The sequence below is a fragment of the Doryrhamphus excisus genome, chromosome 1 (assembly GCF_030265055.1).
Source record: "Doryrhamphus excisus isolate RoL2022-K1 chromosome 1, RoL_Dexc_1.0, whole genome shotgun sequence".
Lineage (NCBI taxonomy): Eukaryota > Metazoa > Chordata > Actinopteri > Syngnathiformes > Syngnathidae > Doryrhamphus > Doryrhamphus excisus.
In genome coordinates this window covers 13,567,540-13,582,799 of record NC_080466.1, presented here as the reverse complement: position 1 = coordinate 13,582,799, position 15,260 = coordinate 13,567,540, and the positions used below count along the sequence as shown (strand labels likewise).

At 44.6% G+C, this 15,260-nt stretch overlaps 1 protein-coding gene across 9 annotated transcripts in view; it reads left to right on the top strand.

The window, feature by feature from the left end:
• Positions 1-15,260, top strand: part of lrba (LPS responsive beige-like anchor protein) — a 140,701-nt gene that overhangs the window by 56,099 nt on the left and 69,342 nt on the right. For 5 of the 9 annotated variants that reach the window (XM_058091546.1, XM_058091549.1, XM_058091548.1 and 2 more), the window contains 3 exons: positions 9,815-9,939; positions 10,614-10,628; positions 14,359-14,505. In XM_058091546.1, the coding sequence (XP_057947529.1) occupies positions 9,815-9,939; positions 10,614-10,628; positions 14,359-14,505 (287 nt within the window). Of the gene's footprint in view, positions 1-8,740; positions 8,871-9,814; positions 9,940-10,613; positions 10,629-14,358; positions 14,506-15,260 lie in introns of those variants that run through there. The other 4 variants (XM_058091551.1, XM_058091550.1, XM_058091547.1 and 1 more) reach the window with 2 other exon arrangements.

Sequence of the window (15,260 nt, the reverse complement as noted above, 5' to 3'; positions counted from 1 at the left end):
GGGTTCGTCTTCTTATCTTCTTACCCTAAACCACTGCAGCTTGCCTAAAGGGATACATTGTAGTCATCTACGACGCATGCTGTTTTCATCTTCACCCCCCCCCCCCCCCCCCCCCCCCCCCCCCACGCTCCCACACTCCGTGGTCCGCTCTGCCGCTCATTTAGTGCAGCGGCAGCGCTCTAATGGACAGCCTTAGGCTGGAGGCTTCCAGGCGGAGGGACATCCATCTTTTGGCCTGTCACCCTCTCGCACGGCGAAAAATCTTTGTGATATGCACTCCAATTTTTCTTCAGTAAATCAAATCTTCCTCCCTTCAGAAAGACGAATGCCGGGAGCCGGGCGCTACAGAGAAATCAATACGGGTGAAATTTAAAGAGTATGGCCCGTATCGATCGGCCTGGTGAGATGGAAAAGGAAGAGCTTTGTAACTGTTGGCTGGACACTAAGCTGACCTGTAATGGACAAACTATTGATAAGAGCATTCATATTTCATCCTCTACTATGTCACTAACATCATTTTACATCTTACTCTACCTTTTTACCTGCCTCTCCTCATGACATGCAATTTGTCATTCAACAACTCCTCCAAACATTCCCAGGAAATCTCTTACTGGGAATGTTTTATTCTTTTATTCACTTCTTTTCTTGCAAGTCCTTTTGACGTGTACTATGATGGAAAAGATGGAACAACAACGCCATTTCACTCTCTTATGTTCCTCCGTCTCATCTTTTGACGTTCCTGACTGCCATGCATGCTCAGCTTGGACGTGATGGCGGCGTAGGTTCTTTTTCCTTCAACAAGCCAAAGAAAAAGCAAAAATGGCAGAGTGCATACGCTTGTTTTCCACTTCAGGAGCCCATTTTTCCCTCTCATCATTTTGGTTGAATGAAAAAAAAAATAGCAGCACCTTGGACCTTCTTTGGACTCCTTGCTTACTTTTTCTTTTGTCTCTATTTGGGTTTTGCTAGCCAGGAAAGGTCATTTGTTGGCCTGTATCTTTTTTGTAGCAATTTGTTTGGTTCTACTAGCTCATTTTCCTGTCTCTATCTCCTTGTAAAAAGTGTTTTTGACCTTGTTAGCTTCCCGGGTCTTTGGGTATCCGTGCAGACAGCGAGGAGGACGGTGGCGTGAGGTATTATTGCTGAGATAAATGCGAGCATGAGAAGCTGAGAGCTCTCCTGGGGTGCTTCTTCATTCCAGATGTAAATCACCATTATGATACATAATAGTCCATGTATTACATGCCTTGAATCGGGGGTCTGCACAGTGTCTGGCTCTGCCTCGCGTGCAGCACCCCCGCCGCTGAAAGTAGAAGTGGTGCACGGTAGAGATGATGGCGGCAGGAAACAGGAAACTCTTTACAACACAGCGACCCTGGCAAAGGGCTGACACCATGCAAAGGGAGAGGACGTCCAAAGATGAAGGACTTCAGTCAGCAGCCATGACTGATATGAATGTCAAAATGCTGTCATGGACATCACATTCACATTGAATGGCTTTTAAAATCCAACCAAAAATCACACGGCAATCGTCCTGGCTGCTGCTTGCCTGCACTTTCTTCTCGCCAATTCACCTTGACATGTTTGAAGTTCTTCAGGAAGTTCTTCAGGAAGTTCAGCTGCCCGCTGGTGCTTAGCGCAGCTGTACTTCTCAGGCGTGGCCCGGTCTTGAGATGCGAATCCCAGGTGCGGGAGAGCATGGAGTGTACTGGTGGCTAGCCTCGGGTTGGCGCTCTCAAGTTGTGCGTCATGGCGTGTGGACGGTAAGAGAGCAAGTTTTATTCCTCACAGTTGGAAGTTGGCTTCCACATGCTGCGTTCATGTACGCTGGGCATACATAGCAGCGGCGGTATGGCTGCACTGTTGTGGGAGGGGACATTCCTCAGGGGACTGGGAGGGTCGGTAGATGTGGACATGGAGAAGATGCCAGACTGGAGGATGCAGTGATGCTATAAAGCGTTGGTTTATTCTCACGGAACATCAACCACCACTTAGCATCTCAGTTGCTAGCGATCACATGACCCACAAACACGTGACCTGCCACGATGAGTTTTGAAATGATGATGTGACCTTCCACTTGATTGACCTTCCACTTGATTGCATTTATTTGCAATTTGCTGTTTTTAACTGAGAAAATATTGTACACACCCCAGTACGGTACAGAACTACGTTTTTCTCTCTTCAAAAAAGAAATTTCACATGTGGAATTTGGTTGGGACCCTAAATGGGACGAGCGCAGGCGTTGCAGTCTATAGTGTTGCGATCATATCGTTGTTGTAAAGCGCCGATGTGCATCATCGTTTTAGGATGTGTGTACGCTGCAGGAGTCATTTGTATTGCTTGTAAGCAAGTTGCTGAGCAGTAGCAGCTGCGTCCACGTCAGCTTCCTGCAGCCAATTAGCTTTGGCCCCAGCCTCCTCGGCCTCCTCGGCCATCCATCTGCCTGGATGCGCATAAACACACACTGTACAGAAATGGAAGCCTGTGTAAACGAGGATGTAGCTATCGCACGATAATCTTCAGCGGCAGAGTGCTCGCACGGATTTGAATGCGAGGCCCCTCCAGCTCATTAATCATGTGTCTGCAACGGCGGTTCGGGACTAAAAGGATGTTCCCTAAATCCTTGGGGAGAGCGTTGAAGTTTGACAGACGTGGCTTGCAATAACGTTCCATCGTGCTCGCCCATATGAATTACAATATGGCGCTAACGCTAACATTTTCCTCCAGTCTATATACAGTAGAGAAGGCTGGGCTTCCGTGTCATGGGGGGGGTATTTTCATCTGGATGGGAAAACTTCACTTGGCATTTGCAGCTTCTTCTCACCAGCAGCTCTCCTCTTTCTACACCTTTTCTTCATGAAACACACCACAGTGCACCTACACCGCCACAGTCTACCACCAGTACACCAGCACACCACCACAACAGTATACCATCACCAGTGCACCATCAGGAACCCTAAGGAAGACAATCGTTTTGCTGCATACTGTATTTGTGGTTGTGGCTGTGGGCTGTCTGTGCATGGTGCTGGTGGCGCTGGTGGTGGCCTGCTAATTCAGGGGTGCCCGTTACATCCATGGTGAGCCACCGGTCCTTCACACAGTTTATAGCAGGAGCTAGATGTTTAAGACTTGGTCCTTTTGGCCATCTGCTGGTTGGACAGGAAGTAGACAGTAGCTACGTTGCTACTTAGCTACCGTGATGAAGTCCAAGTGTCTCCGTAGAAAGTGTTGGGAAAAGTGGTGGAGCATGTACACCATGCGTGTGTCATGCGTGTGTCATGTATGTGTCATGGGCGCGTGTGGTTCAGTGGTAATGAGATGAGTTGTTGGAGGTACTGGGTTCCAGCGCACGTGTCGCCAATGCCAGTAGCAGCGTGTTGAGCAGGTCTTCCTGGTGCGTGTGGCAATGCGCTGATGTCACCAAAGGCTTGTTGGGAGGTGAAAGATGGCCGCCCTTGTTGCCGCCTGGCTGCTCCCTCCCTCCTTCCTTCCTGGGGTGCAACACTCAGATTTATGACTTCCATGTTCCTCTAAAGTATCTGGCCTTCTGTGGACCAAGGTCATGATAAAAGGTGGGGGTGTGATCAATATCTGAATGAGAAGCCGTTGAGGAGGTTTTTAGGGCTAGATGCAATATCTGCCGGGTATTGATTGTCAGGGGCTAGTAGTTCTTCAAAGGCTATCTCCTTTGACTACCCCCCCCCCCACTCAACAGCACACATTCCTCTTCCTCTTGATAGATTGCTATGCTCAGCACTGCTGTAATTACACCCATACCAGCAGGTCATTTATTTTCATACTTTCACCCCCAAAAAGGGGCTTTATTGTGGCCATCCAACACTTCTGGAACCAAGGACCACATCAAGGACCACATCAAGGACCATGTCTAATCCTAGTCTACACACACCTGTGTAATCCTAGTCTGTGTGTGTGTGTGTGTGTGTATATATATATATGTGTGTGTGTGTGTATATATATATATGTGTGTGTGTATATATATATATGTATAATGTGTATGTATGTGTGTATATGTGTGTGCATGTATATATATGTGTGTGTGTGTGTGTGTGTGTATGTATATTTATATATAACAGGGGTATATATGGAATAGGTATATGGAATGGAATTATCCTTGTAGTTGCTCATCACAGAGATTTCCCACACTTATTATAGATGAAAACTTATTTGTATTTGTGATTACATGCAATTAATTCTGAGTTACGTATGGACGAAATATGATTAATCACGATCAAATATGTTAATGGATTGACAGAACTATACAGCATATACATACGATACACACACACACACACACTACAGTGCACGTAGGATGTTTACTATGCTAATAATAGTGTATGTTTAATAATGGTACATGTTTAATAATAATACCACTAATATTATTAGTGATATTTGCTACTAGTGTATGTTTAATAATGGCATATATGGGATGTTGAATAATGCTATATTTATCAATAGTGTATGTAATAATGTATGTATGCCAGTAGTGTGTGTGTAATAATGGTACTATAATATATATAATATAATATATATAATATACAGTATAGATATATCATAATGGGTGTTTGCAAGGGCTGTGTGGTGTCCCAGGAATGTCAGAGACATGAATGTGAGGTGCATTCAGAAACGTGGGAATCGTTTGTCTCGGAGCCAGTGGAAAGGGTTGGGCCGGCAGTGGGAATTGCCAGCATGGGAATGTAGAATTCCCCATCAATGTGATTGTGTCAGCGGGAGAGAGTTGATTGTTTTGGTCCACAATCTCATTGATCTATGCCTGGTGGGATACGTGCTGGTGATCCACAGCCGTGGATTTGTAGCTGGTCATTCCCGTCTGACCTTCAGCTTCTCTGCTGTTTTCTTTTTGGGGTGTGATGGAAAGGCGACTCGCCGACTGATTTGTCAGCCGTCCTCAAGATTGTCTTTGAAGGCTGGAGGTCAAGGGATTATTAAAATGGGGCCAGTAATGGTAGAATTATGCAACTGAGGTCTGGCGGATGCCCCTCATTACCCGCCGGCGGCTGTGATGAATGGCCATAACGGCCTGTTGTCAAAAAGACGGGAAAAATGTGAGGCTTCATCAAAAATACAGATGGTGCCACTTGAGTGTGAAGGTGCTTCCAGTCCGCGTTGACGATTTATTCCCGTATTTCTCCACGACCATTCTTTACTCCCTAATGCTTTGCAGCCAGGATTGTTTTCTTTGCCTCCCGTCTGATATCACGATATCACGATGGTGTCATTGTCTGCCTTCTGTGTGGATCCGTCTTTACTGAGTGTAATTGCTGCTAATTGGACGCCGCTGATAATTAGCTCTCAATTTGCATCCTTTTATTGAAACTGCCGAGCCTCCGAGCCTCCCACCCAAAAGGGGGAGGGGGTGTGTATGCTTTCTTCCACACTAGCTGCTGATGATACCCAGACAACCTACGGTTCCCTCTTTGGAAAGATTAGATGGAATGGAGAAGAATGTTGGTGCAATAAGTAACTTCAAAGTACTCATCTTCCAAGTCAATTCAGTGCTTGACTTTTTGGGTACAATTTAGCGTTTAGTGCAGCAGAAGAATGGAAGAATATAATTATCATTATTGTTGCCAAGAACAATGATAAGCTGCTTATAGAGCATTTGGTAGATGATATCGGGGGGGAGTTCACCCTAATTTCCATGAGCCACACTTTTCGCTTGTTATATCCTGACTTTCACACTCCTTCACCTTCCACAGTACGCTTCCTGGAAGCATGTACAAGTACTTGCTTTTTCCCAACTACAAGTAAATGTACAAAAGTCAAATAGATTTTGTGTGCTAATATTTCATACCATGTAAACATTCATTCATTTTCTACCGCTTATACACCCTGGACTGGTCGCCAGCCAATCACAGGGCACGTATGGATGCATGCTTTTGGAATGTGGGAGGAATGCCGAGTCCGGAGAAAACCCACGCATGCACGGGGAAAACATGCAAACTCCACACAGAGATGGCCGAGGGTGGAATCGAACTTGGGTCTCCTAGCTGTGTGTGGCCTGTGCGCTAAGCACTCGTCCGCCGTGCAGCCACCGTGTAAACATGAACGCCATATTTTGTCTACTGTGTCACAGAAAATCCAGGCTGCTCTGAACGTAAACACTGTGTACTACAAGTACTTGTCCTTTTCAACTTGCCAAGAATATTGGACAAAAACCATCACTGCAGTATACAAATACATATACAAAGTATACAGACGTTCTTGACATTGTTCAACTGTGGGATGAGCAGTCGATATGAGGAATGACCGGGATCACCGAGGTTCCACCGAGCTGGTAGTGGATATTGAAAGTAAATAAGATAGATAGATAGATAGATAGCTAGACTCCCTTTATTGTCATTGCACAAAAACACAGTAGTGAAATTGCCAACGAAATGTTGTTGCCTGGCTCCCATATAATAACAGACACAAAAGAAGATAAGTAATAATAAATAATAATAATAATAATAATAATGTGGAGAATAAATAGATAGAATAGACACCAAATATGAACAACATAATGTAAAGTGCAGCGTGAACAGTAAATTGCCCAAATATTTTAAATAATTTAAATAAATAATAATAATGTAAGCTTGATTGGATTCTGCTTTTGGTGGTCTTCAAACAAACATGGCAAGGAAGATGTGCTCCAAAGTGGGTGGTTGCGCTGGCCAATGGAGATCCGTGTTGAGTAGATCACGACACATTTGAACAATGTGGGTGCTGGAAAACGTCCTGTTGAAATGAATGTTTTCTGCTGTGCTTATGATGGATGACGATGGAAGGGGACGTATGCGGCGTGGAGGTGAAGATCCAAAGCAAGTCCGTGCACGTGTGCGGTGGAAGTAAAAGCGTTGAGGCATCACCGGTCCCAGACTTAATCATGGCCAAACAATTCCATCGGGAAGGTGTTTGCTCCTGTTTCATCTTTTTTTAATTTGAGTCTGGCGATACGGCGAGGCGATGGCTGCCACTCTTGTGACAAAGAGCCCCGCGCTCCAAGCCAGCCGTCGTCCTCATGACAAATCCTCAATCTCCCGCCGCTCTCGCCGCTTCTCCTAAACACATGCTTTATGCAAATGGAAGCAAGAATCATCCCGAGGATCGGCGGCGGTCTTTGAGCAATTTGAGGGCCGGCAATGGGAAGCTGCATTAATGTCAAATAAGCAAGGGGAGACATCTCCTCCTCCATTCAGCCACTACTCCAAATGCATTTAGCAGAAAGGTTATGTATGAGTGTTTGTGCCAAAGTGCAGTCACTTGTGAAGATATATGAACGCATATTCACTCGGCGCACCCTGCTTGCCGTGATAAAGGTCATCTTCCATCATTTACATGGCATACAACGCTCGCAAAACCACATCAAGAATGCTGACATTTGCTGTGCCCACTCGCGTTCGCACACCATCCATTAGGAAGCAGCGTTTAAAAAGAAAGGAGAAAGCCGTCCCGACCTCAAAGGTCACTGAAGATGAAGAAGAAGGATGCGTTGGCTTAGCGTTTTTCTTTGCATTTTGTGTCATGGCAGCAATCAAAACTGCAATCAGGCCGTGGAACTATTCAGTAATCCATGCCTTTGTGACCTGCCAATCAAAGCGTACAAAACATTCTACAGTGGAACCACGTTTAGCGTACGCCTCGCTTAGCGTACGCCTCGCTTAGCGTACGCCTCGCTTAGCGTACGCCTCGCTTAGCGTACGCCTCGCTTAGCGTACGCCTCGCTTAGCGTACGCCTCGCTTAGCGTACGCCTCGCTTAGCGTACGCCTCGCTTAGCGTACGCCTCGCTTAGCGTACGCCTCGCTTAGCGTACGCCTCGCTTAGCGTACGCCTCGCTTAGCGTACGCCTCGCTTAGCGTACGCCTCGCTTAGCGTACGCCTCGCTTAGCGTACGCCTCGCTTAGCGTACGCCTCGCTTAGCGTACGCCTCGCTTAGCGTACGCCTCGCTTAGCGTACGCCTCGCTTAGCGTACGCCTCGCTTAGCGTACGCCTCGCTTAGCGTACGCCTCGCTTAGCGTACGCCTTTTTATTCTTTGACCATGAGTTTTATTATTCACTTTAAGTGAATATCAATGAGGAGTAAAAGGAATAAATGAAAAGTAAAGCTTACTTTTATCTTCTTCAAAGACGTGGTTGTTGCCAAAGGACACCATGTGGTAGTGAGATCAACAGACACCCCCTTCCTGTTTTGCTATGTTGTTTCTTGAATTCCATCATATTTCTCAGTTCTTTATCAAATGTTGCCACTTGCAACTTTCTTTGCCTCCATTTTGGCTTCTTCTGCATCCATGAAGAAATGAAAAGCTGAGACTTTAGGTCTGGGTTGATCTTGCTGCTACACGGTGTCTTTGGCAACAATCATGTCTTTGGTGAAAGCGGGTGGGGCGTACGGAGTCGGTAACGAGCACAAAGGCGGCGCTCTGTGTTTGTGTGTGATAGTCTCTGCACGCAAGCATCCACTTCATCATCCTGCCTGCGATGGCATTCATGGAAGAAAAATAATTATTGAGCTCAGGCTCGGGACACACTTGTCTCTCATCTCATGCAAGTGGGGGGGGGGCATCCTATATGCGCTACACACAATGTGCATGAATCCATCAGGACGGGACCATGAGCTGCAGTAATTAGTCATAGTCTGCATGGACGGCTGGTGGCGAGGCTGGAGGAGTCGTGCCAGTCATCAGGGAGGGACATGACAGTGGGGGTGGGGGGTGGGGGGGTCCTAATGATGGCACACCAGCAGAGGTGCTCATCAATCGGCAATGAGAGCAGGAGCGTAGCGACAATAGAGATGAACAGAGCGCACGCCGCGCCAGCAAAGATGATGAATGATTCTTACTTCCTGTCAGGGTGGGTAGGATTTCCCACCTTGCCAGTCTTCAAAAGTACACGTTCCTAACAAAAGCTTGTCTCATTAGATGATGCAATGTCAGCAGACATTGCGTGTGAATTCTGAAAAGCTGAAGCCAAACTGAAAGACTTTGAAAAGGTGCAAATACGATAAATGTGGAATGAAGGTAAGAGTAAATTGGTAGTTTGAGCTCAGATCGGGAATTGAACCAACCATTCATTTGTCTGGTTGGAAGCGCTCTACCAGCTACGCTAAACTACTTTTACGGTTTTTCCACACTTGGGGTAGCATAGGCACATGCCGAATAAGTCTGGTGCCATCGCCCATCATGCTTTGCAGCACTGCTCTTTAAATGATTGTTAATATTATGTTTAATGTTGTCTGTTAGGATTTGTGTCATTCCATGTACATGTGCATGTACTACATGTATTTAGTAGTTTGTATTTCCATACAATGTGTGTATTTGCTTATTTGTTCTATTGATCTGACACCATGACTACAGTTTGTATAGTTTCTGCTTGATGTGTGATTAGCATACGCTTCAGATTGTTAGCCCAACGTAGTCCAAGATTCCAAATGGTTCAACTCTAGAATGTGGAGGTCGTGTTGTTGGTCAGCGCGTCCATCACGTTCCTGCTGGGCCTTCTGTGTACCTTCTGTGTAAGAGCGTGCCCCGAAAAGAGCCCAAAATCACCCTGCTGTCGTTCATCTGTTGTCTTGGGGGGGCTGATGATGATGATGATGAGGATGAGACATTAAGAGCTTTAAAGGAGTGTGTTGGAATTGAACACAAAGATGGATTTGAGCTTTTATTAAAGAGAAGACTGCGTCCACAATGTGGGCTTTATGCGCATGTTGGCTCGGGCCGAGCGCTAACGCCGGGCCCTTCGTACCACGCTGGCTGCTAATTGCTAACACATGCGCTACCTCTGTCTCGCTGCAGCCGACCCAGGGAGTTTTGGCGCCTGGACTACTGGGAGGACGACTTAAGACGGCGACAACGCTTCACCAGGAACCCCTTTGGATCCACCCACTCGGAGGCGACGCTCAAAGCCGCCGCTGAGCACGGTCAGTCCCCACAGTGCACTATGTGGAGGTTGTGTGTGTGTAGGGGGGTTGTATATATACACACACACACACACACACATATATATGTATATACACACATACATTTTTAGGATTTAAATATTATAATATTTAATCATGATTAATTGCATTTTTGTCCACAGTTAACACAGCATTAATCATATTTATTTTTATATAGTTTTTTCATATATTTTTTCATATTTTCGTATCACAGACAGAAATAAGTTTTCCTCTATGATAAGTAGGAGATCTTTGTGGTAAACAATTGGATGTGCAACTACAAGGATAATTCCATCCAATTTGATGTAAAAGGATATCAATTATTCAAAACAATACAATTTTGTATTACTATTTTTCTTTATTATTAGCATATTAGCCCTTAAACTTGCCCACTAACGTTCAGCAAATACAAAATACAAAAAGTGAGACCTCTCACACCGACACAAAAATGTTTTTGGATTCCAGTGTCGGCTCTAAATAAGATGAGTTTATTTATACTGGTTTGAAGTTCCAAATGTTTGTGAGTAAAAAAAGCCCAAAGAAAGAGTCAAAGAAAAAGCATGCCGTGGTGTGTGCTTAGCTTGAGTGTTAGCCTGCTGATCTGATCTGAAGTTTGAAAATGAGTTTTTTTCCTTTGTTTGTTTGCTGCAAACCAGTGGCTGCTGTCAGTGGTAAGTCTCTTGGTCTCCTATGTCCATTTCACCAAAGCTCCGCTGTGAAAATCATGCATAAGACATAGTTGGGGGGGGAGGGATGGCGTTTATTTAGTATTTAGATTATTTACTACTTTATTTAGCCAATGGAATTGTACAAACCACCACGTGAGCATACGCGTAGATTTCATTAACAATGTTTTTTTCCTGCCCACTTTTGCTCAGCATAATTTCATGTTTGCCCCAAAAAGCTTATTTAGAAAGTTGTAAACAGGTTTATTATGCCTTTTTTTCTCATTGTGTCTACTATGAGTTAATAGGAGCGTAAAGGTGACTATAGGGATGTTATTTCATGTCGAGAGGGTTCTAATGTTAAAAAGCTTATTTAGAAGGTTGTAAACAGGTTTATTATGCCTCATGTCGTATTTTATCATTATGTCTACTATATGAGTGTAAAGGTGACTATAGGGCTGTTATTTCATGTCGAGAGGGCTCTATTACAATTACTGTGGTGGACAGGTTTTTTATGTTGTCATTTCTGGAGAAGGAATTGTACTTGGTGGAAATGGACTCATCACGGTCGGGTCTGGAATGGGTGAACTGCCATGAATGAAGGATTTCTCTATCCAGGCAGGCCTTTTCTTACGTTAGATGGCAGGTTATTTTCCTGTGAAACATAAGAAGCGCCATGTAGAAACAACCTCCAGTTAGTTTGTGGAGCTGAAAGTGAGCCAAGGTGAAGATCAGGCATCATGGAGAGGTTTCCATCAGTGGAGGACTGCAGTCCTTTCTGCTCCCAATATGCCCCCAGTCTGGCAAAACAGCGGGTGTGAGCGCCCTCCGGAGGAAGGGTATTTCCCTCGGCTGAATGTCGGCCTTGTAGTGTAGAGTCGTGACGGAAAGGAAAAGTGCAGGAGAGGAAAAGCAGTCTGGGAATATATCATTAAAATAACGCAGTGACACCACGTCGTCTCCTGACGTAACCTTTCGTCTTGTTTTAGCCGACCCGACATTTGTTGCGGAAGTGCGGCTGGAGATGACAAGGCAGTGCCGAGTTTCCAAGCGCAGCGCAAAGGTCATATCTGGCTGTAATTATGTTCATCACATGCACGGTACAGGGGTGCGCGCAAAGAGAAGGGCACCCTCCTCGCTCTCGAACGACATTTGTGTTCCAGGATGGGACTGGGCGTATGCTAATGTTCCCCATGATGAAGTGGTGTTTGTCTTTACGTTTGTATGTCGGCCACCTGAACAACCGCTGTCATTCATGCGGCGCCAATGTGCTGGCCTGGAAAGGACCCCCTCCCCGGCACTCGTGCCTCCGCCGCTGCTAATCAATGGTGCCCCTCCGAAACACAAACGTCCTCATTTGGACAAGAAAGGTCGTCCAGCCTTTTGCATCATGACTTTGACCTTTTTACATCCCGACGTTGGACTTGATGAAGCCCCCCTGCGGCATGAAATTCATCACTTTTCATATTCTTTGGCAATATTTCTCTCCAAACAGCATTTTTCAATCTCTGCTTGGTGGAATAGTTCCATGAAAGTAAGAGGAAGTTGGATTCATGCTAGGCTGTTCATCATTGGAGTCTGCTGATTGGCTTCCACAAGAAATGCCAACAGCATAGGTTTGTTCAACCCCCGACATGTGGTATAGTGGGATAGGAACTATTTGTCAGTTGTCATACCTGGTGGGATACATAGCGGTGGTCTCCGACCAGGATTACCAGGTGATGCTGTTTGCTGAGTGTTTGTACGAGTAGCATGTCGTTCTTTAGGGTTGGGTGGTATCGGGCGGGATATGTTCTAAAGTGAAAGGTGTCAAAGTTGAAAAACATGTTTTTTGTGGCACTCCCCCCATCCCCTCCACCCCCCCACGCACGCATGCAGCATGCCATGCCCGCTTGCCTGCTGTGAATGCGCTGTCATGTGGTACGTATTAGGGGCGCTGGTAGTCATTTCAGCGCTGCTAACTAAGGAATCCTCAAGGGGGGTTTAATTACAGGAAGAACATTCTAAATATCAGTCAGCCGCATATTTTCCATGACAAGACATTTTTTCACGTCTTCAAAGTGTAGCACCAGCTGTGGATGATTTTTGGAAGGAAGTTGACTTGAGGTGGCGCTAGAAAGCGACACAGCGTGTTTACGTCTTTGATGTGATTAGCGTGTGATTAGCGTAAGCAGCAGCGGCGTCCATCTTCGTGGCTCAGAGGAACCTTGCACTTCTTTCCTTCCGGCATCATCCGCCTGGAACGCCGAGCCACGTTCATGGTGGAATGGCGTCACGTTTGGGTGACGATGCTTTTCAAGCACGAAAGTAGCGGTCGTCATGTGAAGGCACGCCAGACAAATGGCGTCGGACAACGTGCTTTGACAGCTGAGCGGCGCTTCAGTTTATTCTATTTCTTTCTGTTTATTCTATTTCTCCAATGCCTTCAACTTGGCAAAACCATCGATTTCATTTACACTTTTTCTTTTCAGTAAAGGCCTTCACATTTTATAGCAACAATAAATATATGTTACACATGACTACACCAATTCTTCTTATTTATGAACAAACATGGAACGGCCCAACCCTGCAGGATATCCATTTCTTCTTGACAACCAATCAGCCTTCTTACTCTGGTTACTTTGTGGCAAATATGGTCATTTAATCATAATAGTGTTAGCAACGCTGGTAAACACGCTTGCTACACTTTTCATGGACTTCTGTTGTTTATAAATAGTATAATAAATAGCATAATAAATAGCCTTGTTAAAAACTTTTACAATTAGTTTTCTACAGTTTTTATTGACTTTAGGTGTAGGCTCTTTCATTTTCACTTTTAGGTATTTTATTATTATTTTATTGATTTTAAACTAATTGTTTCTAAAGAGTTATAGTTGAATAAGTGTAAACACTCAGTACACATTAATTAATAGTTATGAGGTATTAACTACAAATTTCATTTACTTTTGGGTCCACACTTTTTATATAATCCTGGTTTCATAATAACGAAAATCTTAATAAACCTGAAGTTATGAAGCATTAACTACAACTCACTGTTAGATATTTGAAAGTAGTCTTAATAATTAGCCTGTAATAATATTGTCATAAACACTTGCTAAATATGAGCAGTTATGGATAACTTAGTAGAAATGGGTCTTAGATATTTGAAAGTAGTCTTAATATTTATGGTTTAATAAAGTAGAGTGTTATGCACACTGGCTCAGATGAATGAGCAGTTGTATGTTGTTGTTGAGTGTTGTCCAGTATGGAGGTGGAAGCGTGTTGTTGGTAGAATTGAGTGTTGTGTGGAGTATGGAGGTGGAAGTGTGTTGCCTCCGAGTGTGTTGCCTACTCGTGAGTTGCCTACGAGTGTAAAGAGTCATGAAGAAGGCGAGGCTTTTCCTATGCGTGGTGTAGGCTGTGGATGACAGGAAGTAGAGTTCCATGTTACGTGCAGCTTGTATAGTAATTCATAGTAGCTTTAAGGCAAGACATTAACCAGCGAGTTAAGAAGCCATTTATAAAACATTACTAAAGCAATTCAGGTGTAAGATTAAGATTAAAAGTGGATTGTCTCCTGTGAGGAAAAGGCCTTAAGCGTCTTTTATTTGACTCTACATGAAACCAACATCTATTTTGGAATAACTCGATATATTGGTGGATGGTATATTTGAGTTAGATAGTATACTATGTGCAACATAGTAGCCGGTATTTGCCTTTTACTGCTAGTAAAAGAATGTGTCTTTGTGGCCCCCAGCCCCAGAAGAGGACGTGCTGAAAGGACAGCAGTCCATCAAGAGCAGTCAGGTTCTGGCCAATCAGAGCTCAGACAGCGACGCCTCGCTGGATGCGGATGACGACACGCTGTCGTCGTTGGAGGATAAAGACCTGGAGAATTTTACTGGTTAGTACCACCCATGCACCCCACACCTCGATACCCCTCCTACGCCTGCAGCTTAAGAAAAATGAAGAAATGTGGCTGTGGCCATACGACATAGAGGAAAGGTGGAAGAATAAATGATTTCTTATTATTGGCTAATATTTAGCTGCGTGCTGCACGACTGGGGCAGTGTTTTGGAACCACAGCCATTAGCCATTCTGTCTGTTACTCTGTTTCTAATGGCCAGCTGCTTGTGGTACTACAGCATGGTGTACCTAACCAGGCCTCCCCTCATACTTGCGTCCATGCCACCGTATCATTCAGGAAAAAAAGGAACATGTTGCCTTTCACCTTCAAAATGCACTGAATTAAATATTCCATCTGAGTGGACCAAATGTCTCCTAAAATGTCCGACAGTAGGATTACAACATTCCTTAACATGCACGCCTTTCCCGTCCTCAACATCTTCTATTATACACACGAAAACAAACAGCACTCCTTTCTGTGTGTGTGTGTGTGTGTGTGTGTGTGTCTCCATCAAGGTTCTCCTCCGCATTGTCACACTCATAGATGAACATGGACGCCGGTGTGTGTGTGTGTTTTCAAATATTTATTTCTGCATTCAAGTTTTCGTTGATTCCAAAAAAGAGGAAAGATTAGCCTGAGCCGTACAATATTTCATTCCTTTTGGGATTGAGGTTTTATGACTTCTTACTTTTCTTATCTGCTTCCAATAAATGCTCCTCTTTTTAAAAATGACAAAAAATGACCTTGTCTTG